We start from the raw sequence: 25,778 nt of genomic DNA on the forward strand, positions 1-25,778 counted from the left end.
CTATTATTTTGTCTTCATCTTTAATTTTATTCTTGATTTATGATTACAAAAGTCACACTGTTTGTTACAAAATTTAAAATACAGAAAAATAGGAGACAAATGACCCATTTTCTAGATTTGTTTGCGATTATAAATAAAATGGTGGTGGATATTCCCTTCTGTACAGGTTTGGACACACTCCAGATATGCCATTAGAAAAAATTACTGGAAGCAAAACTTCTAGATAAAAACCATCAAAACTTTGGTCAAGGCTTCCAGCTTTGGGGGCTTTCTAAGGCTAGAAGCAACTTCTGAGATCTCTCAGGGTGGGTAGGGGTGACGTAAGGATTCAGGTGTTCCATTTGGGTTTTTTTTAACATCTTAATTTAATTTTCTTTTTTTCAGTGTTCCAAGACAGGTGCTTCCATTTAGTGTTGCTATGGGGGCTTTCCCTGTTGGGACCCAGAAGGTCTCTACCACCATGTCCTGCCTACCATTCCTCACCCATGCCGCTTTGAAGAGTCTGTGCTGTGCCCTCAACATCACTGTCCTACAGGCCCTCTGTCCTAGGTCCTCTGGGCTGTCAGACTGGTCAGGCTAATGTGCTGTCTTCCGCAGTTCTGATCCTCTTCTAGACATCCAGTGGCACCACTACTTTTCCCAGTAACCCTAGACACTCCTTCCTCCACTGAGGCCTCATTTTTTTCCTTTGTTTTGTTGTAAGTTTTTATTTTAATTCCAGTGAGCTAGCACACAGCATTACATCAGTTTCAGGTGTATAATACAGTCATTCAGTCGTTCCACACTTCACCCTGTGCTTGTCACGACAGGCGCACTCCTTAATCCCCATCACCTGTTCCCCCCCCCACTCCTCTGATAACCATCAGACAGTACTCTGTATTTAAGATATTTAAGAGAGTATTTCTGGATTTGTCTCACTCTCTTTTTTTTCCCCTTTGCTCTTTTTTTTGTTTCTTAAATTCCACATGTGAGTGAAATCATACGGCATTTGTCTCTCTCAGACTGATTTATTTCGCTTAGCATGATGCTCTCTAGTTCCGTCCATGTCATTGCAAATAACAAGATTTCATTCTTTTTTACAGTTGAATAAAAATGTTCTAGTATACAAATATAATGGAATATTAAACACACAGACACGCACACACACCCCACATCTTTATCCATTCATAAATCAATGAATACTGGGGTGGGCTCCATATCTTGGCTGTTATAAATAACGCCACTATGAACATCGGGGTGCATGTATCCCTTTGAATGAGTGTTCTTGTATTCTTTGGGTAAATGCCCAGTAGTGAAATTGTGGGATCGTAAGCTACTTCTATTTTTAACTTTTTAGGAAACCCCATGTTCTTTTCCACAGTGTCTGCTCCAGTTTTCATTTCCACCAACGGTGCGTAAGGATTCCTTTTTCTCCACATCCTCACCAACACCTGTTATTTCTTATGTTGTTGACTTCAGTCATTCTGACAGGTGTGAGGTGGTCTCTCATTGTAGTTTTGATTTGCGTTTCCCTGATGATGAGTGACGTTGAGCATCTTTTCATGTGTCTGTTGGCCATCTGGATGTCTTCTTCAGAAAAATGTCTCTTCGTGTCTACTGCCTATTTCCTAACTGGATTGTTGGTTTGGGGGTTGTTGAGTTTTACAAGTTCTTTATGTCTTGGATACTAACCCTTTATCAGATACGTCATTTGCAAATATCTTCGCCCATTCCACAGGTTGCATTTTAGCCTTGTTCATTGTTTCTCTCACTGTGTAGAAGCGTTTTATTTTGATAGCGTCCCAGTAGTTTATTTTTGCTTTTGTTTCCCTTGCCTCAGGAGACATATCGAGAAAAAAATTGGTACAGCCTGTGGCAGATACATTACTGTCTGTGCTCTCTTCTATGATTTTATGGTTTCATGCCTCACAGTTGGGTCTTTCGTCCATTTTGAGTTTATTTTGTATCTGGTGGAAGAACGTGGTTCAGTTGCATTCTTTGGCATGTTGTGCGAGATTGTCCTTTGCCCATCCGTTCTGATGCCCTGTGTCAGCCTTAGTCCGTTTATATTCAAAGCAATTATTGACGGATATGTATTTATTGCCATTTTGTTACTTGTGTGGCTCTTTCTGAAGATTTTTCTCTGGTCTTGTCTTTGTCTCTTGCATGTTTCATTGGTTTTCTTTAGTGATGTATTTGGATTTCTTTCTCTTTATTCTTCTCATGTTTATTAGTGGTTTTTGATATAGGATTACCCTTGGGTTTGCATATAACCTCTTCTGCATGTAGCAGTGTGTATGAAGTTCAGGGTCACTGAAGTTTGAATCCATTCTTTTCTCCTCTTCTCCCCATGTTTTAGGCATATGTTTTTATATTTTATATCCTTTTTTTTTGTGAGTTCCTTGACTGATTTTTTTTAACAGAAATATTCATTTCTATTGCACTGGTGCTTCCTATCTCTCTTCTCCTCTGCATTAATTGTGGAGTTTGTCCCTCCTCCAGCGTTTACACTGCTCTCTGGTTAACTTGGGACTGGCCAAGTGGAAAACATGGGACAGGTGAGCTCAGAGTCCTCCTACCGACCATCTTCCCAGGCTCCTTGTTTGCTTTGTTTTTGTTCTATGCAGCGTCTTAATCCTCCAAGGATAAATAATCTTAATGTTCTCTCCCAGAGAAGTGTATTCTTCTCTTCGACTCATTATTATTAAACACCTCTGAACCTTTTACTGTGCAAGGCCCTGGGAATTCAAAGATAAACAAGGCAGGATTTCCTCTCTTAAGAGTCTGATGAATTAGATAAACATATTAGATGACACAGAATAATAAAAAGAAAACTCAAAAGAATCCAGCCCAGCTACAGAAGGGAGAGGGGCTTTGGGAAATGTTTCCAGAAAACTTACATTTGGTCTGAGTCATGGAGTCTTAAAGGATAATAAATATTTAGCAGAAGGCAGAGGGGGAAGAAGAGAATTGGGGAAGGTGGCAATGAGCTCCACTGGGCGAGGCTTTCACGCAAAAGGGATGGTTTGAGGAAGAAGATGTCTAATGCTGTTGGGGCATAAAGTAAGGCATGAAGTGTCAGGACAAGAGAAATTAGCTCAGTAGAGTCCAGATCACAGAAGATTTCCTGTCCATACTATGGTAGAGCGGCACGGTCAAATATTTGCCTTAGCTAGTCCTCTCCAGGAGAAGGGAGAAGATGAACTTCAGGGCAACAAGTCTAAATAGCACGAGACGGGTAGTAAACTGTATTGGTGGTCCATGGAGGAAAAACACAAATGATCAAAATGGCAGCACAAAGAACAGGAATCATTTATGAGAAAAATTAGTGATTCCAATAGACAGGGGCTTGGATAGATAACTGATAGATGAGAAGAGACAGTGGGGAAAATGAGATGGGTCCCAGCGACTCTAGTGAGAAGAGACCCTCCGCAGCCTCCACCACCTTATCTGTACCCATGAGCTCCGTCTGTCTGCCTGTCCTCATAGGTGAACATATGTGAGTCTAAGGCCTTTCTCTCCATCTGTGAACTGGAGCCCCACCCGCTTTCCTACTTAAGAGCCCTGCTCCCGAACCTTCGCCCGCCTTCTCCCACATCATTGGGTTTTCCCCTGTCCTGGATCATCAGAGAAATCCGCAGTTCTTTCCCTCACTGAAAACAAAAACAGGAAAAAAAAAAAGCCAACAACCCTCTGCTGACCCCCACTACCTGTGTAGCTCCTCAGGGTCACCGGCTCTCCTCCGCCTCTTCCCCCATCCCTCCCAGCCAGGCTTTTCCCACCACCACATCCCCACACCCACTGCTCAGTCCTCGGGACTCACCCTGGCTGACCTCGTTAACCGGAATTACACAGCTGATCATTCCCTTGTACCTGAAATATTTTCTTCATTTGGCTTCCAGGATATCACACGCTCCTACTTTTCCTGCTACCTCATGGTATCTTACCATAAACCCAGTGAAAAAGACAGGTGGCTGACATGTTTGTTTATGGCCTCTTTAAGGATAGATTCTTTTAATGGGGATGAAATAGGCATAATGAAACAGAGCAAATTAGGTGGCTACATTGTAGCCAATGCGATGCTGCTCAGCCCTTAAAATGAATGAAGTAAGATGCTTGTAAGAGGGAATCAGCCAAGAAGTTCAGGTCGGATAGGAAAGGACGGACAGTCCGGGAAGCCGCTGCTGAGGAAAACAGAGACCAAGAGACAGGAAACTTCTGTGGATCCATCTCAAAACCTAAAATTGAGTGGGGAAAAAAGGCGGCCCAAAGATCCTTACAGTGAAATGTTCTGCATGTATATTTGTAAACTCAGAAAACAATACTATATACGATTTATGGATAAGTAAAGTATAAACACCTGGATGAAAATGATACGTAACAGTTCTCACATTTTTCTCTGTGTCTTCCTGCGTATTTGAACTATTTCCTAATTAGAATAAAAGTAGCTATAGGAGCCAGGTCTGTGAAGAAACCTAGGGCCGTAGGATCAAAGGGCCAGGTGGCAATGTTAAAAGAAGGCGAATTCATCCTGTAAAACTTGGGAGGGAGGCGAGGCGTAAAACTAAAGGCAGGAAGTGACTGGTTTCGAAACAGGAGTGCGGAGTTGAGAGAAGTCATGTCTGACAGCCTCAGTTTACTCACATGAAACAGAAAGGGCCACGTGCACACTGGGAGCACCGAGGGGTTGAGGAGAAGCTTTGAGGAGGGATGTCAGGGTCACTAGGGTGATATGAGAAGGGCTGGCCACGGACCAATAGAAAGATTATCAGAGGACACCAGTGGCACAGTTGACTTAAGACACTGTGAGTAGCCCAGTGGCGCATATTTGAATTCCTCAAGTAGCCTGTGCAGGAGGCCTAGTGTGACAGCCAAGGGTGGGGTGAGATGCTGGAGGCAGGGCGAGAGCCACTGAGTGAAGCCAGGATGCCGGGCGGGGAGGGAACGGCCTGGAGGAGGAAAGCAGAGGGAGGCAGGACTGGATGTCTGGTGAGGTCAAGGGGCGGGTGAGGGGCTGTGGGGGAGGGGGAGGGGTCAGAGACCTGCAACAACACTTTGGCCACGTGGCAGTGTATCCTTCTTGGGGCAACTTAGTCTCTGCTACCAGGAGCCACTTGATAAGGCAAGTTGCTTCCAGTTCTGGGATCAATAACCGAGCTATTACAGTATCACAAAACAGAAAGTAAGAGACACGGTCGGTTCACTGGGTTGAGGGTCACACCAGACTGAAAGCGTATGTGTCCAATGGATCAACAGCTAAAATGTCACAAAGGAGAAGTTATAAGTATAGGGAAGTTCGTTGCCCACTAGTGACATTTCTGAATTTCTCAGGTTTCACTGGTGTCCTATCCTACTAATGAACATTAATAAAAATAAGTCATGCTTACCCGGGCAAGTATTTTTGTCCCATATTCTCCATGAATCAGTTAAGTATTACCAAAGATCATTTACAAACCCCGGCAGTACGGGTCATGTAATTTATCCTTATGGACACTAGATGGCACTATAGCTTATTGCTTTCGCGCGTGGCCACCAATATCCGCTTCCAGTTCAATGAAGATGGTTTTAAAATTTAATAAATAAAACATATGACCTTACAACTAGTTCTTAATAATTCAAGAATCTGATGGCTTTTGGAAGATGCAGTAAGAAAAAAACGCCACACCTTCCGAAGCTCCCCGAATGAGAGCTTTGCTAAAGCCTGACCCAAGTCCCCGAAACTGCAGACACAATCGAGTGTGTCACACACATGTGTGCATTGTCCTGTGGGAGGAACTTTAATTCGAGTTTAGAGTTCTCTAGGACCTTCCTCCTGTGCCAAGAAAGATGTCGACCACCACGACTCCAACCCCTAGTTACTCACACCTGAGTTCATGTCTTTATGATTTCTAAAAATGAATTAAGATGGAAGTAAAATAGCTTCTCAGATGTGTACAGATGTCCTGCCCAATTTGTGAATGGGGCAAGAGCGGGTTTTTTTTTTTATTTTAAATTTTTTATTAACATATAATGTATTATTAGCCCCAGGGGTGCAGGTCTGTGAGTCATCAGGCTTTTATAAGCAGGAATGGATGGTGCCAAGTTGTAGCCTATGCATAGAGCTAGGTAGAGCGACCGTGGTATCCGGCAGAGATGTGAGCTGAGAGTAAGGAAACACCATGGTCAGGGACCCGTGATCTGGTGGACAGACACGGAGATGGGTAGCAAGAGAACATGGCAGACCCTGGGGCAACAGTCCAAGAGTCAGAGCCCAGGAGCAAGTGCCTGGGACCAAAGTCCTAAGTGAGATTTCCATCCACAGTGGGGATGGGGACAATCCCACTCAGAAAAATGAGCAATGATGGTCAGAGAAAGAAGAGAGGACAGTGTTCAAAACAGTTGCAAGCTCTGGTAACGCACAGGTGTAACTTTACCACTAAGTGAACTTTAGCTTGGTCTCAAGCCCCTATTTTCATACGGTCGCAAGAAAAAAAAAGATATTAATCTGAAGTAGCATCTTTTTTGCAACGCACTGAGTTTGGGGTGAGGACTCTAAGCTCAATGGGGCTTCTATGTCCAGCGCTGGCATCTGGGGAGTGGGCGCCCTGTCAGGGTAGGACTGTCTGCGAGGCTCTGCTGTGGGTCAAGGTCATGACAGGCTCTCTGGCCTGGGCTGCGTGGGACTGTGGCTCCCAGGAGCTGGTGACCCCTTCTGCTTCTCCGGACCCCACCTCAGCTCTCCCTGCTGCTGCCAATCCCCCTGGCACTGAGCCCCGTCTTCCAGCGGGGCCCCCCCCCCCCGGGAGTTCTGGGGCATCTCCGCTCTCATCACAGCGACCCCATGGCAGGCAGCAGTCACCCAATGAATACTTGTTGATTAAATGACCCCAGGTCCCCTCGCGGTGCCCTCCCTCCTTCCTCGGTCATTTCTCCCTGCTCCCAGCCCACTCGGCTACCCTCGCCTCCCCAACACACGGTTCCTGTCAACGTGAACAGCATTTACGCTTCCAACTGTGAAAAAGGCAAACATACCCTGCTTTACTCCTAGGAGGTTGATTTCGAGAGCTGAAGGAAGCCTATACAATAGGTACTGGGATGGCTCCACAGAGAAGTGACAATACTGAGGTTTTTGAGGACCTTAAATCACTCCACGGGGGTTGCAGCGCTGGTCAGAGAAGCCCGTCAGACTGGAGGGCTGCAGCTCTCAAGCTCTCTCTTCTGCTCTAACGGGTTGTTGTGTCCACTGTCTCGCTCAGACACAATGGCAATGGCTACATCGAAGACGTGGAAGTGAACTTCATCGTGTGGGAAATACACGGCAGGAACGACTACAGCTTTAATAACACCATGAAGAAGGTACGGCGCCTTTGAATTGCAGTAGAGCTTAGAGCGCAGTGACACCTGCCGATCGATTTTCCATCTGTATATAAATTATGTAAGGAAAGTAGAACTGACTGCATGTGGGTAGAAAAAAAATAGGACCTGTGTATTATATCTTGTGGCTACCGAAATTCATTTACGACAAAAGAAGCCTCGGTCATATGAAACTGACGTAAAGAGATCAGAAAAAGAAAATAATGTTTATAGTAGGGTGACGCAATCCTAGGTGAGTGTTTTCTTTTGTCTCCACAGTGTAGTCAGTGTTCGATTATTTATGGCTCTGCCTTTGGCTCTCGCACATTCATCTGGCGGGTGCTACATTAAAGACACGCGCTCTAGGCTTCCTCTCACTTGACTTCCTTGCGTCATTTGACCCACTGACCAAGCCAAGGCTTCACTGTCCCCACACTCCTCCTCTGACTGGTCCACCTCAGCCTCCCCGCTGACAATCCTTTCCACGTTGCAGGCCATGGCAAAAAGGCCTCACCACCTCCCGCCCCCAGACTCCACTCCTGACCATCATGACCGAGCGTCTCCACAAGCAGCATATGGATTCTGGCTTTTCCCAGAAATCTCATGCTCAAAGTCAGAGATCAGACATAGCTCCTTCCCAAAGAGCTTTCTCATCGATCAGAGACCTTAATTCTCCAAGAAGGAGAACCCACCCAGGTTGCGGCCGAGAGACGAGTTCCACCTGCTACCTGCTCTGGGCTCCTGCAAGAACCATCTTTCGATGATAGGGTCAAACAAATCCATCCCACCACATTCCTCCGACACTTGTCCAGCCCCCAAAGTGTGAGTCCTTCTGGCCTCCTCTGTCCTCACAATCTCATCCCTAAACTCTTCTGTCCGTCTTACACCTGGGCCCAGATTCCCATTACTCTCCACCTTCTCAAACTCTTCTAGTACACCTTAGGGCTAAATGACCCTAGATACTTCTTCAGGAGACATTCCTCAAAAAATATAATTTCCCCTGTTTTTCTCTCAGACCAAGGGTACTCTTGATGGGCTGTGGAATCAAACCACTCCCTAACCCACACTATCGTTTCCAGATCAGTATCTCCTCACCCTAACTACAGTGTCCCTTGTTTGAGGCCCCTTCATCCAGATGGCATGGACCCCATCTCCCCCTGTCGCTGTCACATACTGAGAACTTGAATGGGTTCCCTTCCTGCCCTGAAAGCAGTTACAGTTCAGTCCTCTGAGTTTTTGCTGGGAAGAAGCTTTCTGAACAGGAAGGACCTTTTCTAGTCCCGTTTGCAGCTACGTGGGCCATGTGACCGGCGCTCATGCTGTGGAATGAGCAGAAGCGAGAGGTGTCCCTTCCACGATGAGGTGCTGGAGAAAGGCTCCCATGAGCCCCCGAGCTCCCTAGCTTCCTCCATCACAGTCTACCCCAGGGACAGTTGGAGATGGAGAGATGCAAGCTGGATGAGTGGAGTCGGGTGAGGGGACTCTTCGAGGAGCCACGAGACAGAGAAGAAGCCTGATCCTCTACTGTGAGGAGCGCCACCCATAGAGACCATCCCCCCCGGGGCATCGGCACTGGACTACGTGTGAGCAGGAATTCAACTGTGATGCGTGAGGGCCCTGAGGAGTGGGGTTTGCTGCGCAACAGAGGCTGCCTCGACCAACCAATGCAGCTCCCCCCGTTATAATTACATTTCAATGCAAACACTCCAGTCTATGGCCTCAACCCCCAATTCTCTAGCTCTGTGGGTGTTCTTCCCACTAAGCCTCTCGCCCTTGCTTTTCCTTACACTGTCTAGACATCCACCAGATAGAGCCCTCTGCCCTTTCCCGTGTTTCCTCTCCTTTTCCCATCTAACTTGAGCTCTGTGGGTCCGTCCCCCAGCCACCATCTTGCCCATATCTCCAAGTCATCTTCCCAGTGTTGTTCCTATGCGCCTGATGGCCACGTTAAACATCCATCATTCAGCCTCATCCATGCCTCTGTCTGAGCTGCCAATCACTTCTAGGAAAAAAAAAAAAACCGAAATTGCAGTAACTGGAATTAGGGACTCAACTATTAGGAGTGAAGCCTGAAAACAGAATTGGTCAACTGGAAGAGGGGTCAGAAGGAAATGCCCAGAACTATGCATAGGGAGGTAAGCTGATTGAAAATATAGACAAGAACATAATGGAGATTTACTGCCTAAATCTAAGGACTGGGGTCCTAGAAAGAAAAGAGAGAGTGTTGACCAGAAGCAATATTTTCCCAAAAGGCAAAAGACACTGAAGCACAGAAAAAGTAATCTTTATCCAGAAATGTTACTGTGAACATTTTAAAATGAAAAACAAAGAGAAAATCCTTAAAGGTAGCCAAAATAAAAAAAGTTACTCTCGAGAGAGTAGCAATAAGACTTAAGGCTGATTTCTTTATAGAAATAATGCAAACCAGAAGACTTTGAACAAAAATATCTCCCCCTCCCCGGCTTTTTTAGGGGGGAAGGGCAGAGGGAGAGAGAGAATTTGAAGCAATCTCAGTGCCCAGAATGGAGCCCAACACAGGACTTGATCTCACAATGCTGGGATCATGACCTGAGCCAAGATCAAGAGTCAGTTGCTTAACCCCCTGAGCCACCCAGGTGTCCCTGAACAAAAATATCTTTAAATTACTGAAAGGAAATAAATTCCAAATCCAAAATTCTATATGCTATGAAAATAGCCCTCTAAAAATGAAAATGAACAATAGAGAATGCTTTAAAAGACACATGAAATTAGAAGAAGAAAAATTTTAAAGTGAAAAGAAATAAACAATGGGATAAAAAGGATTTAAGAAAAAAGTGACAAATACTGAAGATAGGCAGAGAAGATCCAACAGATGGGTAAATGAACGCCCTGAAAAAGAAAACCAGATGGGCGCCTGGTGGCTCAGTCGTTAAGCCTCCACTTTCAACTCAGGTCATGATCCCGGTGTCCTGGGATCGAGCCCCGCATAGGGCTCCCTGCTTAGTGGGAAACCTGCTTCTCCCTCTCATACCCCCCTTGCTTGTGTTCCCTCTCACTGTCTCTCTCTCTCTCTCTCTCTCTGTGTGTAAAATAAATAAAATCTTTTAAAAGAAGGGGGAAAAAAAGAAAACCAGAATAAAGGAACATAACTGATGCTAATCTTTCAAGAAAACATCTCTACCCCACCCCAAGCAAAAAAGTCTTGAAGCTTCATATTGAAAGAGCATAGCATATCCTCAAAATATCAGAACAGCCAACCCAAGTGGCCTTCTAGGCCAAAAAAAAAAAAAAAAAAAAAAAAAAAAAAAAAAAAAAAAAGCAATTTACATATAAGGAAAATAAAATTAAATTATAATTTTTATAGCAATGCTTTATACCAGGAAAGAAATGGAGTAAAATATTTAAGATACTCAAGGAAAATAAACACAAGCCAAGGATTTTATATTCAGCAAAACTGATGACTCTAGAAAAGGCACAAACTGCTATTAACATGTCAAACGCTCAGATGATATTGTTCCCAGGAGCCCTTCCTGAGTAACTTACTAGATCATAAATTTCAAACCACCACAATCACTAAAGAGATATAAGGACTAGAGGAAAGCATTATGTAGGATGGAGTTACTTGCAAAACTGAAGCAAAGTGAGGGTTAAACGGGAAAAAGGAGAATATACAATGGACGTATTCTCTGACAATAAAGATATAACACAACCATAAAATATGCTAGGAGACTATGAGAGCATATGCTGGGGAAAAATATAACTTTTCAGTAATTGTGATAGTGGGGGTAATATTTATATGAGTTATTCTGATCTTGTGAGGTGTGTAATGTGAGATATTCTAATACTGTCATTCTTCAAGTGCTGTTGAAGTAAAAGCGAGGAGGTGCATAAGTAGTATAGAAGTTAGACAAAACATCCTGAATTTGAACAGGACTCAATGTAAACTCATGAGGTATTAGAAACTCATATGATCTGGATATAAATATGTAACTGTCTTGTTCAGAGAGAACGAGATAAATTTTTCCTACGCTGCCCATTAAGATCCCTAGAAACATAACTGCTCAGTACCTACATGGCTGTCTTGAAATATCATTTCCCACTAAAAGTAATTGGGGATTCTTAGGTAAGTAGCCGATTCCAAGCCTGGGGGAGGAAACAAACATGATGAGTTTGGAACAGTTTGACGTACCCAATAGCAAGGAGTTATCGAAGACTGCTAGGGTCATGTCAAAAGCAATCAGAAGTCAACTTGAAGAGGTTGGCTAAAGATGGGACAATCAGAGCTTCCTTACAGATAGTTACTGCGATATTGCTCAAACCCATTAAATATGTTAAACGCATGAGTTCATAATGAATTTTTCAAAAATGTCACCTTTGGAGAATGATAGGAAATCAACTCCTTATTTTAAAAACTGGCAAATAAAGAGAAAGACACCAATATTTATCGTACCGTCCCCAAATGAACTATACCAGTGAGTAAAGAAATAGTAGAAAAGGGAAACACCTCTTTATAGCATGTTTCTAGTTGACAAATGGAAAAAAAAAATAAAGAAAGAATATCACCATTTTAAGACCAAATCATAGAGGTTACTATAAACAAATTTATATTAACAAATTTTGACAACAAAGAAATGGATAAAACAGACAGTTGCCTTGGAAAACACAATTTACCAAAGTTCCTTATATTCTAAGAAAGAAAGAGACATTTCTAATCCCAAAATAGACATCTCTAATCCCAAATGCCTTTCCTGACAAAGTCAACCAAACATCAAAAGAAAATTTTCCTTCAGTTTTCTAAAAACTCTTCCAGAATATTAGGGTGGAGAAAGTACTTCCCAGTTCATTTTGTGAATCCAGGAGGGCCTGATGGGGACCTTAAAAGAAACGGGCATTACGAGCCGATCACACCATGACCACAGACACAAAGCACCTAACCAAAACACTAGCAAATCAAACTCAGCAGTGTTCCTAAAAATCACACATCCAGACAAGTTTTGTTTATCTCCTAACTGGAGAGTTGGAATATCACTTGAAAATCAAAGAAATCTACTCTAGTGACGGAATACAGAATGGGCATGGGTTATTATAATAGTTGAAAAGTCATTTAATTAAAAAAATATTCATAAATAACATTATTTTTAGAATAAATCTTGGAATTCTCAGGGTCATGAGTTTAAGCCCCACATTGGGCATGGAGCCTACTTAAAAAAAATGAATAACCCAAAAATAAATCTTGGAAAATTCTAAGTATATGGTAACTACCTTAACCTAATAAAATGTAAGTACAAAAAAAAAGAAAAACATCTTACCGGGGCACCTGGGTGGCTCAGTTGGTTAAGCATCTGCCTTCAGCTCAGGCCATGATCTCGGGCATGACCTGAGCCAAAGGCAGACGTTTAACCACCTGAGCCACCCAGGTGCCCCTAAATAAAAATTCTTAAAAAAAAAAAAAAAAAAAAGAAAGAAAGAAAGAAAAGAAAACATCTTGGTGGTGAAAATTTGAAAGCTTTCTCTCTGAAGTCAGGAGTGAAACAAGTTTCATCACTTTCTATACAACATTGTTCCTGATCTCTGTAATAAGGCAAATAAACGAACAATAAAAGTATAAGGACTGGAGAGGAAGCAAGAAGACTGTCATATTCACAAATAACATGACTTCATCGAAACACTCAAAATTAGTGACTTTAAGAAGTTCTTTTGTGCAAGGTCAATACACAAACTTCAGCTGTTCCCCGGTATAGCAACAAACATTTAAATAAGGAAAAGAATTAAATATAAATTGTTCAATGACATTAAATATACGAAATACGAATAAATTTATAAAAAAACATATGTGTGTACAATTTTGAATACATTGTTATTTCAACTCTAATTAATGTGCAGTGCCCTACTCTCAGGTGTACAATTCAGTGACTCGGCACTTCCACACCACACCTGGGGCTCATCACAAGTGCCGTCCTTCACCCCCGTCACCGACCTAACCCGTCCACCCACCCACCTCCATTCCGGCAACCATCAGGTTGTCCTCTGTAGTTAAGAGTCTCTTTCTAGGTTTGTCTCTCTCCTCTTTTCTCCTTCCCTCATTTGCTGCTTAAATTCCTGTATGTACGATTTTTTGACAGAGTGGTTGTTTAAATGAAGCCCAGACATGGAAGTCAATGACGAAGCTTAACCAGAACCTTCCGCTTGAAGAAGCCTGGGGACCTGAGGTACGGAAAATAACCCAGCAAATTTTATTTATAATAACTAATTTGGCATTTCAGGATTAACCAAAGTTTGATGGAAATATTTTGGATTTAAATTTGTTTTTGCAAATCAAATCCAACTTTTCTATTGGGTTAATATTATGATTTCAGTAATGTATCATCTTAATTTCTGTTTAATATTCCATGGCTCCTGTGTTACTAACATTTTTTTTTCTTTTTCTTTTTCTTTTTCTTTTTTTTTTTTTTTTGCTGAAAATCTGTGTTTGTAGATTTATTAAATGACTGACAAACATGCTGAAGCATTGAGAGTGAGTCTTTCTAAAGAACACCTGAACTATTATCAATTCTTGTACAACTGAAAGATCATGGGGTGCCTGGGTGGCTCCGTCTGTTAGGCGTCTGCCTTCAGCTCAGGTCATGATCCCAGGGTCCTGGGATGGAGCCCCACATCGGGCTCTCTGCTCAGTGGAGAACCTATTTCTCCCTCTCCTTCTACATTCCCTCTCCCATGCTGTCTCACTGTCTCACTCTCGCTCTTACCTCAAATAAATAAAATCTTTAAACAAAACAAAAACAACTGAAATATCATGTCTGAATGCCAACTATCAGTCCTATACTGCTTTCAATTTTTTTCAATCACACTTTCTTGAATTGAAATTAGTTTAAGTTATTTGGAGCACCAAATCATATCTCATAAATAAAAGTGACCTATATGGTACCTGGGTCCATAAAAATCTAAACCTTACAATGGGAATGTTACTTTGCTTCTACATCAGAATCTATTCATGTCAAGACAGATACATACAAATGATTGTATTATCCTCTGCAGTCGCAGCTCCAAACATTCCACTTTCCATCCACCATGTCCTATCCTTCCAGCACCATAACGCTAGAACCTTTACTCTAACAATCCTTCAACCTCAAAATGACCCAACCACCCTTACCCTGACCCCAGGTTCTTTTCTTGCTCTTCCTGCTGCTTAAATTCCATGGTCAATAATTTTATCACTCTATTAATGTGAACCCTCAATTCCTTCCTTCCTCTCACTTCTTTAGACTTGTGTGGCTAAATCGCAACCCTAGTTAGATCCCAACTATCTGCCTTGGCAGCCGACCCTGGTCCAAGGAATACGTACCTACGCGGATTTGTTTCACCTTCATTTCATGATTAAAACAGTCCTGCAATACTGCCCAACAAACATAAGTGTATTTCTCCAGTTCATTCCCATTTCCCCCCTAGCTATTGCATACTTTCTCCTCTCCCCTATAATCTCCAACACCTCGTCCCCTAGAGAAGGACCTTAAGGTTTTTATCTTTGTTTCCTATTCAGAACTATAAACACTGTTTTTCTTATGCTATTGGAAAACCAGGAGACTTAAATCAACCATATGAGATAATCAACAAGTCTAACTATAACCATTTAATTTGGCCTGAGGACCATTCTGGAATGTATGTGTTTCGCGTGAAGATCCTGGATCCAAACTATAGGTGAATATAAATGTTTTATTTTAATAGTTTTATCATTTGTTTAAAGGGATAACGATGCGGTTGAATACAATTTCTACTTTACAAAGGCCAATAAATGAATTACACTAAAACATGGCAACATCACAGAAGGCAAGAGAGAAGACCATAGCTAGAAGGAAAAATAAAAATGCCATAGAGTCTGGGGTCACCACTACAAGAGGAGTTTCACAAAATGCTAACTCAAAAAGTTATGTATACCCTCATGTTGATAACAGCATTATTTACAATAGCCAAGACATGGGAGCAACCTAAGTGTCCATTAATGACTGAGTGATAAAGAGAACATGGTATATATAAATATAGAATGAAGCATTATTCAGATATAAATAAAGAAGGAAATCCTCTACCTCAAGAAAGAAGAAAAATCTCAACTCAAAAAAAAAAAAAAAAAAACCCTCAATTTTACACCTCATAGAACTAGAAAAAGAACAAAGCCCAGAGCTAGTAAAAGGAAGGAAATCACAAATTAGAGAGGAAATAAATCAAATAGAGACTAAAAAGATGGTAGGAAAGATCAAGTAGAGTAAGAGTTGGTTTTTAAAAAGATAAATAAAATAGACAAAATTTTAGCTAACCTCAACAAGAAAAAAAAGAGAGAGAGAACTCAAATAAATCAGAAATGAAAGAGAAGTTACAACTGATACCAAAGAAATATATAGGCTCATAAGAGACTACTATGAACAATCATACACCAACAAATTAGACAACCTAGAAAAGAATGGGTAAATTCTTAGAAACGTACAACTTACCAAGACTGAATCATGAAAAAATGGAAAATGTGATCAGACTGATGACTAGTAAGGAGAGTGAATCAATAAGAAAAAAAACTCTCAACTAACAGAAGTCCAAGACCAGATGGCTTTACTGGTAAATTCTACCAAACATCTAAAGAAAAATATCTATTCTTCTCAAACTCTTCCAAAAAATATAAGAGGAAGGAAAATTTATAAACTCATTCTGTGAGGCCAACTTTACTACTACCAAAGCCAGACAAGGATACCACAAGAAAAGAACATTACAAGTCAATATCCTTGATGAACATACATAAAAATATCCTCAATGAAATATTAGCTAACTGAATTCAACAATAATTAAAAGGGATCATATACAATGATAGAGTGGAATTTATTCTAGGGATGCAAGGATGATTTGACATCTGCAAATTAATCAATGTGATATGCCACATTAACAAAATGAAGGATCAAAATTGTATGATCATCTCAGTAGATCCAGGAAAGCATTTGACAAAGTGCAACATTCATTTATTATAAAAATTCTCAACAAAGTAGGTGTAGTAGGAACATACCTCAACATAATAAAGGCCACATAGGACAAACCCACAGCTAACATCATACTCAGTGGTGAAAAGCTGAAAGTCTAAGATCAGGAACAAAGATGAGAAACAAAGGTGCCCACTTTTATTTTTATTCCACATAGAGTTGGAAGTCCTATCCAGAGCAATTGTAGAAGATTCCAATGAATGGAAAGATATTCAGTGTTGGAAGAACAAATACTGTTAAAATGTCCATATTACCCAAAGCAATCTACAGATTCAGTGCAATCTCTATCAAAATTCCAATGGCATTCTTCACAGAACAAGAACAACCCTAACATTTGTATGGAATGACAAAAAAACAAAAACAAAAACAAATAGCCAAAGCCATCTTGAGAAAGAAGAACAAAGCGAGAGACATCACACTCCCTTATTTCAAATTATATTACGAAGTTTTGGTTATCAAAGCAATATGGCCCCAGCATAAAAACAGACACATAAATCAATGGAACAGAATAGAGGGGCCAAAAATAAACCTACGCATATGTAGTCAATTTATTACAAAGGAGCCAAGAATATATAATGGGGGAAAGACAACCTCTTTAGTAAGTGGTATTGGGAAAACTAGACAGCCACACACAAAAAATGAAACTAGACCACTATCTCACAGCATACGCAAAAATTAACTCAAAATGGATTAAAGACTTGAATGTAAGACCCTATGCCATCAGGCTCCTGGAAGAAAACATAGATAGTAAGCTCCTTAATTTCAGTCTTGGCCATGATTTGTTTGGACTTGACACCAAAAGCAAAGGCACCTAGAGTGAGACTACATCGCATGAAAAAGCTTCTGCACAGCCAAGGAAACCATCAACAAATTGAAAAGGCAACCTGTGGAAATCACACATCCAATAAGGGGTTACTATACAAAATATACAAAGAACTCATACAATACAATACAAAAACAAACAATCCGATTAAAAAATAGACTGAAGATCTGAATAGACATTTTTCCAAGACAGACAGATGGCCAATGGGTATCTGAAACGGTACTCGACATCACTCATCATCAGGGAAATGAAAGTCAAAAACTCAGTGAGATATCCCCTCACACCTGTTAGAAGGGCCAGTCTCAAAAAGACAAGAGATAACAAGTGTTGGCAAGGATGTGGAAAAAAGGAAATCCTGCACACTCTTGGTGGGAATGGAAAGTAGCACAGCCACTATGGAAAACATTACGGAGTTTTCTCAAAAAGCTAAAAATAGAATACCGGACAATCTAATAATTCCTCCCCTAAGTATTTATCCAAGAAAGTGAAAACCCTAACTTGAAAAGATGTGCCCTCCTGCTCACTGTGGCATTATCTACAGTAGCCAAGACATGGAAATAATACATGTGTCCGTCAATGGATGAATGGATAAAGAAAATGTGATAGAGGATAGATAGATAATGATAGAGTGGATATATAGATATATTCCTAGATACATGTCTATTTCTATATATATAATGGAATATTATTAAGCTATAAAAAAGGAAAGAAATCTTGCCATTTGCTACAACATGGATGGACCCTGAAGGCATTATTCTAGAGTCTACTGTGGTTTAAATCCTACTCTTGCCACTGGTAGATATGTCATCTTAAGCGAATCACTTAGTCTCTGCACTTCTTTATTTGTAAAATGAGTCTGTAACACTGATCTTAGAGTATTCTGAGGATTAAATGAATGTACCAGGGTAAAAATCCCTAATTTTGCTCAGTCAAGGTAATTTCCTTTCTTCTCTTTTCTCCCACATGAAGATGGGTGAAATGCTATCATGAATGTTTATTTGGCTCTGTCCTGTCTCATTCCAAGCAGTCTGCCGAATCGTGAGAGATAGTAACTTTAGAAATAATCACACAGTGCCCTGTATCAAGCTTTGAACATCCTTAGCTTCCTGAGTCAGCCTACATCAGGTGAACGTCACAGGCTCTTTGGGCAGAAAAACCTGAATTCAAATCCCAGCTCTGCTGACAACCGCAAACTTTTGCAAGTAGCTTAACCTGCCTGAGCCTCTGTTTCTTTCCAAAAGAAACGGTTGCTATGAGGATTAGGCAGATAACTCATGCAGGGCATCTGGTCCACCGCCTGGTACCCAGCAAATGCCCGTTTAGTATTCATTCTCAACAAGTACTAATGCTCAGTAAAACATTATGACTATTATTAACATTATGCTTATGGTCACCTTGGGACCCCCTATCAAAACGATGTCAAGATGTTAGGAGGGCGGTGAGGGTGCACTGACAAGCTGAGAGAAATCGTGCCGCAAGCACACGTTTGGAAAAATCACCACAGCTGTGATGTAAACGCATCCCTTATCTCCATTCCTTCACTTGAGGAAGTGACACCTTCATGAAGATTATCTATGAGTCAATCATTACCATAAAGATTTGGAGGGAGGCTTTTCATATATTGCATGTAATTTAATCGTTAATATTATTTGTCTCATTTACAGTTTCTGCAACCTAACAGCTATATTTGCGATAGAGACCTTCGGAATGATTCCCAGGTAATGCCTTCTGCCTAATCAGGCTCTAGCGAGGGAAGCTGTAAAAGACAGGCGTGGCAGCCAGGACAGGAAAAGCACATCTCCCCCCCCCCCCCCATTCCCCTGGGACCCTACTACTTCTGCCTCTTACGTTGACATCCTCAAATTGTATGTATCAGTTATCCCAGGGACACAGCAGGAAGGAATTTCGGAGAATTGTTGCTGCGGCTGGGGTCCCATTTTGTCCCACCCCCTCAGCAGCCCCGGTTTTCCCATCAAACACGTCCTTGAACCCCACCTAAAGGACAGATCATGGGCTGCGGCCGGGGGGCTAGAAGGAGACGGTGGCTGGTTGAGTCAGCCCTCACCCACCCCTCACCCACGGGCCTTACCACTCGGATGTAACCAGACACAGGTAGAAAGGCACATTCCCGGACTCCAGTCTCCTTGGAGAGCAAAGTCTTAATGCTAACACCGGGATCGTACACGGCTTTGCTTCTCTGTCCTGGGCCTGGTTTTTTTGCTTTCATTCTTTTGTAAAATGTTAACCAAAAATGGAAGACAAACAATGAAGTTACTCCTGGCCCTACTCTAAATATTACTGACTTCTTGATGTTCTGTGCCAATGGAAGATTAATAGTGTAAATAACCCACAAATGAGATAAGCCACCCATTGTTTCTAAGTGACTTCGGGAAACATCTATGGCCTTTGGCAGTGACTTCTCTTCCTCATTAGGTTGTTATGTTTAGATGAATATTAAGAACATATGTGCACCCAAGTACCCACTGTCAGAAGGGGGCACTCGTGAGTTGGCGAGGAGAGACAATGGGGAAGGAGGAGTTCACCTCTTGGCTCACCTCCCTGGAGCTGGATTCCAGCAGCCCGGGTAACGGTGGTGCAGCCGAGGTCAGCCCTAGGTTAGTGTCTGCAGCTTAGTCTCTGATACACCTGAGCCCCGGAAGTGGGAGCAGAGGCAGAGCAGAGGCCAGCGGGTAAGAAAGACTTTCTCGAACATTGGCTGGAGATCAGACTGTAGGAGGCAAAGATCTTGGCACTTACTTGTCTTCTGGAGGATTCAACCACTTCCCCCAATTTTCCACTGCATCCTTTGGAGTTGTTACTTTTAGACAGCAAACTCCCCTAAATCCTCAACTGTCCTCTGAGCTCCCCCTCTACGTCCCCCCCCCCCCAGGACCACCGCTTCACCTTCAGCCCTCTAGAGTGATGGCTGTTTACTTTCCAAAGACCCCCCACCAGGTGCCTCAGGGCGCCATTACCACTTCCAGACCATTATCTATCCTGGGTCTTCTAAAACAAAACAAACAAGCAAAAACCCTTTTTTAAACACATACCCTTTTTTTTTCTTACTATTTCCTTACATTTCCAAGTGTATTACTTCAATAACACCTGCTGCTATTCCCTTACCCACTCTGGGATTTGTGCCCCCACAAATCTGGCAGGCCCCCAACTACCTGCTTTTTCTGATTACACCTGAGCAGTCAAGGATTGGTGAAGAAAGTTACACAACAGGACAGATTAATCACCAACTTCATACAGGTCACCCAACACCACCTGAGAATCTTAGTACCTTTCTCTGGTCAACCAGTATCTCCACTCGCGGTAACTACCTCTGACCTCATCGAATCCGCTTCCTCCTTGGACCATCCTTCCTTAACAAACATCAGATGAGCTTGTTTCCACCATTACATAGAACTTAGAAGACCGCAGGCAGGGACACGCCTGATTCCTGATTCCTGGTTCCAAACACACCTACCAACACCTATGTCCATTCTCTCCTTTTTCCGTACTGTTCAAATTAAAGACTTTTAATTCCTCCCCTTTAAGTATCATTCTTCCACAGGTCCTTTAAAACCTCTTACTTTCCACTTTCTAAGGAAACTTCCAAATCGATTATTTCTTCTCTCTTTTATATGTTCCACTTTCCCCTCAACTAGATCCTCCCCATAGGCTTTTAATCACTCTCAAGTTCTTAATTTAAATGTAAGTAAAACCTCAAACTCTTTCCCCCTCCAGCTGCCATTCTCTCTCCCCCATCCTTGTCAAAGGCTTGTCTACAGAGTCTCCTTTTCCCTATGTTCTATCCCCATTTCTCCTAAACCACCCAATCTGCTTTCTGTCTAATTACTCCACCAATGCCTCTCCAGGTTGGTTTTTGAATTAAAGAACCACCTTTCCCAGTCTTGAAGGACTGGTCTCAGGTAGGAGATGAACCTTATTCTTTAGCCTGGCCCTAACTGTTTGTTGTGTATCAAATCTTTGATTGTCCAAGATGCCTTCTTAGTTCCCAAGACCTGTCAGTGCCCCAAAGAAGAAGACCTCCATCAGCACCTAGATGCAGGCTGGTTGCAAACTGGACCCTCAGGCAGCAGCTTTTCAAGAATGCAAGTAGGGCTCTTTCGTGGAAAGACTGGGAGCTGGACATTTTAGTCCACTGTCTGTGTGCTGAGAGGTGCGAGGGGGGATGTAGCCACTGCAAGTCCTCTGGACCTCTTTTGTCTGCTATAACCCTGTGGGTCTCATAGACATAAGCCCAGGGTTTCCTAAACTCCTATAGCCATGCTTTCTCAAGTAAAGAGAGCCTTGACCCCCTTTACCGGCCGTAACTGATTTCCCTCAGGGCTCAGCCCTGGTCTTATGAGCTTCTCCCTTTGGCAAGATCATCCATACTCATGGCTTCAGTAAGCATCTATGTACACATGACTTCCTAATCATAACTCTGGTCCATCCAGAGCCATGCGTCCCACCGTCTATTAACCTCTTCTCTGAAGTGGCTCACAGACTGGTCAAACTGGACATGCCCCAAAATGATCTCGTGATCTTATCACCCACTCCCTTGCCCCATTATTTGTCCCCCTCTAGAAGGGATCCAACTGGGTAATTGTATAGAGTTGTCATTGTGCAGCTCCAAGAGAATCCATTCGCATGGGCTATAATATGCCTTCTAGAGATGAACAGTGTGGCAACCCTGTTTTCCAGAGTTCCTTCTTTTGGGAAAGAGCACATTAAAATGTACAAGCCAGATACCTATGAGTCAAAAATGAAAATAAGAACCCCCCCAAAAAAAGACCAAAAAAACCTAGAGTTGTGTTCATTTCTCTGTTTCCCCCAGCCCATCCAGTCACTAGCTCCCATTCATTTAATCTCCTGAATTGCCCTCAAATGAATCTACTTCTTACCAACCCCATCACCACCACTTTAATCCAAGCTACCGTTGTCTCAGATGGGAAATACCACAATAGACACCTGACAGATCTAATCTCCCCTCATTCATTTCTATTTTCTTCTGGTTCATTTTCTTCACTGAAGCCAAAGTGATCTTCTCAAATGCTGTTTTATAACTTGAAACACTTACGTTTCTTTCCTTAAAATGGAACTCCTCAACATGGCATACAAGACCTTCAATGAATCAGGCTACCGCCTACTTCTCTAATCTGGACTTGCATTCTATTCCTCTCATCATCTTTGCTCTAGACCCACCAACCAACCTTTCAGTCCCCAACCCTCACCATATTCTGTCCCATAGCAGGAACTTTGCACATTCTGTTTCTTCTATGTGGCAACTCTTCCTTCCCCTCTTTGTCTACTTAACCTCACCAACTGCATTTCCATTTAATTCTTCAAATTTTAGGATAATTATCTTTTCCCCCATGGAGGCATTTCTTGATCCTATCACCAGGTTAAATCTGGCAATAGTAAGCCTTCATTGCATTGTATATCTACTTAGTTCTTATCACAAGTGCAATTTTATATTTCTCTTCTCATTATTGATTAACAATAATGTCCCCACTAAAATGTAAGCTCTCTAAGGAGATGGGGACCATGTCTGTTATTACTTATCATTGTCTTTCCAGGCACTACCCCAATACCTGGCTCATATCAGATGATTTGTCGAGTTAATAATTAACTTCCAAGAATGAAACCATTCACGGGAGCCAGATTAAGCTTGTATCCACATAGGAGGAAGGTCAGAGTGAGAGGACTAGGACCCAGGGAAACCATAACACTGCAAATAAATAATTAAGGCCTAAAAAGGAACCAAAAACTGAAGTCAGATACCAGGGCAGGACACCAAAGAGAAAGTAGCACAGCATTTGGCCCAAGTGGTAAATCCACTCTGGTGGGAGGCAGCCATGCAGAGTCCCAGGTGAAGGGAGAGATGTCTGGCACCCACCTGAAAGTAGCATCTAGTAAGTGGTGTACACATATGCACACGCACGCGCGCGCACACACACACACACACACACCTGATTGACCCTCCGGTGCCACCAGTCAATATGCCCCACAGTAAACCAGCTGTGTTTACATGCCCTTGCTAAAGTGTTCTTCCTTGTGAATTTCCTCCATCAGTGAATGGTGACAACATCCTCAGTCACCTCATGCCAACACCTGGGAGACATCCTTTACTCTCAAACCCCACATCTCAACAATCTCCAAGATCAATTCAGTCTAACTTCCAAATCTGTCTTAGATCTATCTGCTTCTCTCCACTTCCTCAGCCACTAATTAAGTCCCTCGACACACTTGCATTATTAAAAACCTCAAAACTGGGGTTTCTCCCTCCGCACTCATACTTCCCCATTCATCCGTTCTGCCCTCTATGTTCAGAATCATCCTTCCCAAATCCACACCCTGTAGTTTCATAAAAGCTGTCTCTCTCCTAACCACCAGTCATTCCTCATCTCTACGACTCTGCCTACCACCTGAGCTCTTATCATACTGAACTAGTTTTAGTTCCAGAATATCTGGGTGACTTTCAGGTTTCCCCATGCCTCCACAACTTTGCATAGCCATCTCCCTCAGCCTAAAACTCTATGCCCACCTGTTTCTTCAACTACTTCCAGGCATTTTTATCTAGAGAACCCATTCTAAGGCTCCAAGTCCTACTCCTATCCAGCTAACTCCGCTAATCAGCTCAAAGTTCTCCTCCACTGGAAGTCCTTCCTTAATGTCTGGCCCCCATGAATTTTACATTTCTTTCTCTCACTCTATTAATCACACTGTCTATTCTCCTCCATAGCCAACCTCTAACACTAAGGCAAACATCCTGAGGGTAGATAAGATGTCTTATTAATCTTTGTTTTCTGTCAGTGGCATAGGAACTAGCCGTTCAAAGATTGTTTGACTACATAAATTAAGAACCAAAATGAGTGATGACTTCTATTGACTTTTTTTTTTCTCTTATTTCAGTCCAAGTGGCTACCTGGTTGCTGCTTTCCTCTTTATCCTGATGCTGCTGTTCTCCAGTATTCTGGTGTTGAGCTACTTCCATTACATGAGGATTTATACACAATACCTTTATGAGCCAATTAAAAGATATGATAAAAAACAAAAGGATAATTAGGAAAAATGAAAGTTTGTTTAGTATGGATATATATATGTATATATGTAGAGAGCATATATATATATATATATATATACACATATTACAAGTGTGTGTGTGATTAAGAAATGCTAAAGATAAGCACATAGTAGGTATAAACAAATTCAAGCTCTAAAAAATGTCCTTAAATTACCCCAAGACAAACATTCTTATATCTACTATGTGTTATTAATTTTAAGGTGTTTGCCCTTACCTTAAGGTTCTCCATATACTCTTATGTGACTTTTTAAAAAAATAAAATAAAACTAAATTTGCCTATTAAAATCCTTCCTAAGAATGAAAGTAAATTTTTGGAAGTGTGTAAATATGTCAAATACTTTTTTTTTTTAGCTTGGGGGAGGGGCAGAAGGAGGGGGAAAGAGGAAGCAGACTCCTCGCTGAGAGCCGAGCCTAACTTAGGGCTAAATCTCACAGACCTAAGATCATTACCTGAGCCGAAATGAAGAGTTGGACGCTTAACCGACTGAGCCACCCAGGAGCCCCTCAAATATTTATTTGCGTAAAACTTTTCATATGAAATCTCATATGGCTGTAGTTTATGTCTAAAAGTCTTCATGTGTCCTAGATAATCTCTCTTAAATGTATTTCAGAAGTTTTTCTAGCGGTAGATTCACACATGCAGTGTACAGCTTATGATATTGAGAATGAGAAGCTGCTGCTCTAAGTTTTAATTTTTTTAGAATATGATTTTCATGTTCAGCATAAGCTTAATTTACCCAAATGTTACCACAGCTTTCAAACAATTAGTGTAATAGTCAGAGTTCAACTAGAGAAGTAGAACTTGTGGGAAGGGTGTGTGTGTGTGTGTGTGCACATGCACGTGCATGTGTGTAAAGAGATTTACAAGAACTGGCCTGTGTGACTGTGGAAGCTAGCTAAACAAGTCTGAAATCTACAGCACAGACATCAAGAATAGAAGATCACAACAGATAAAATGAGCAAGATGGAACTCCACGGGCACAGATCAAAGCTGCTGTCCGTAATTAGAATTTCTTATTTTACCAAAATCAAGAACAAGACAGGGATACCTGCTATTCATCACTGTTTTGTAAGTTCTGACATTACAAGAGGAAAACAAAATGAAATGACCGTTATAAATACTGTGGGAAAGGAGATTTAAAAAATCCTCTCTTTCAATAACAAGATAATATGTCTAGGAAACCCAAAATTAGTTACAAGAATTATTAGGTTAAGATAACCGGATTTGCTCAATATGAGATAGATATTTAAAAATTAATACCTTTTCTAGGCGTCTGCCTTCCACTCAAGTCATGATCTCAGGATCCTGGTCAAGTCCAGTGGGCTCCCTGTTCAGCAGGAAGTCTGCTCTGCCCGCAAGCACGCACTCTCTCTCTCAAATAAATAAACAAACAAACAAAATACCTATTTTCTCTATAATGTTATATAACAGCAAGAGAAAAAATAAGTAATTTACTCATTGTAATGACAAATTATACAGAATTTAATATAAAAGGTGTATGACATACATGAAAACAATCTTCAAAATCTTTATTGAAGGAGGTGAGACAAAATCTGATAAAAATAATTAATA

At 41.7% G+C, this 25,778-nt stretch overlaps 1 protein-coding gene across 1 annotated transcript in view; it reads left to right on the forward strand.

Annotated features, from left to right (window-relative positions):
* Positions 1 to 24,513, forward strand: part of CATSPERE (catsper channel auxiliary subunit epsilon) — a 141,249-nt gene extending 116,736 nt beyond the window's left edge. The window contains exons 18-22 of the mRNA XM_045084664.1: positions 7,215 to 7,314; positions 13,413 to 13,499; positions 14,828 to 14,985; positions 18,792 to 18,845; positions 24,034 to 24,513. Of these exons, the coding sequence (XP_044940599.1) occupies positions 7,215 to 7,314; positions 13,413 to 13,499; positions 14,828 to 14,985; positions 18,792 to 18,845; positions 24,034 to 24,187 (553 nt within the window). The 3' untranslated portion in view covers positions 24,188 to 24,513. The remainder of the gene's footprint in view (positions 1 to 7,214; positions 7,315 to 13,412; positions 13,500 to 14,827; positions 14,986 to 18,791; positions 18,846 to 24,033) is intronic.
* The last annotated feature ends 1,265 nt before the right edge of the window (positions 24,514 to 25,778 follow it).

The sequence above is a fragment of the Mustela putorius genome, unplaced genomic scaffold (assembly GCF_011764305.1).
Source record: "Mustela putorius furo isolate JIRA1106 unplaced genomic scaffold, ASM1176430v1.1 tig00000785_pilon_pilon_pilon, whole genome shotgun sequence".
NCBI lineage: Eukaryota > Metazoa > Chordata > Mammalia > Carnivora > Mustelidae > Mustela > Mustela putorius.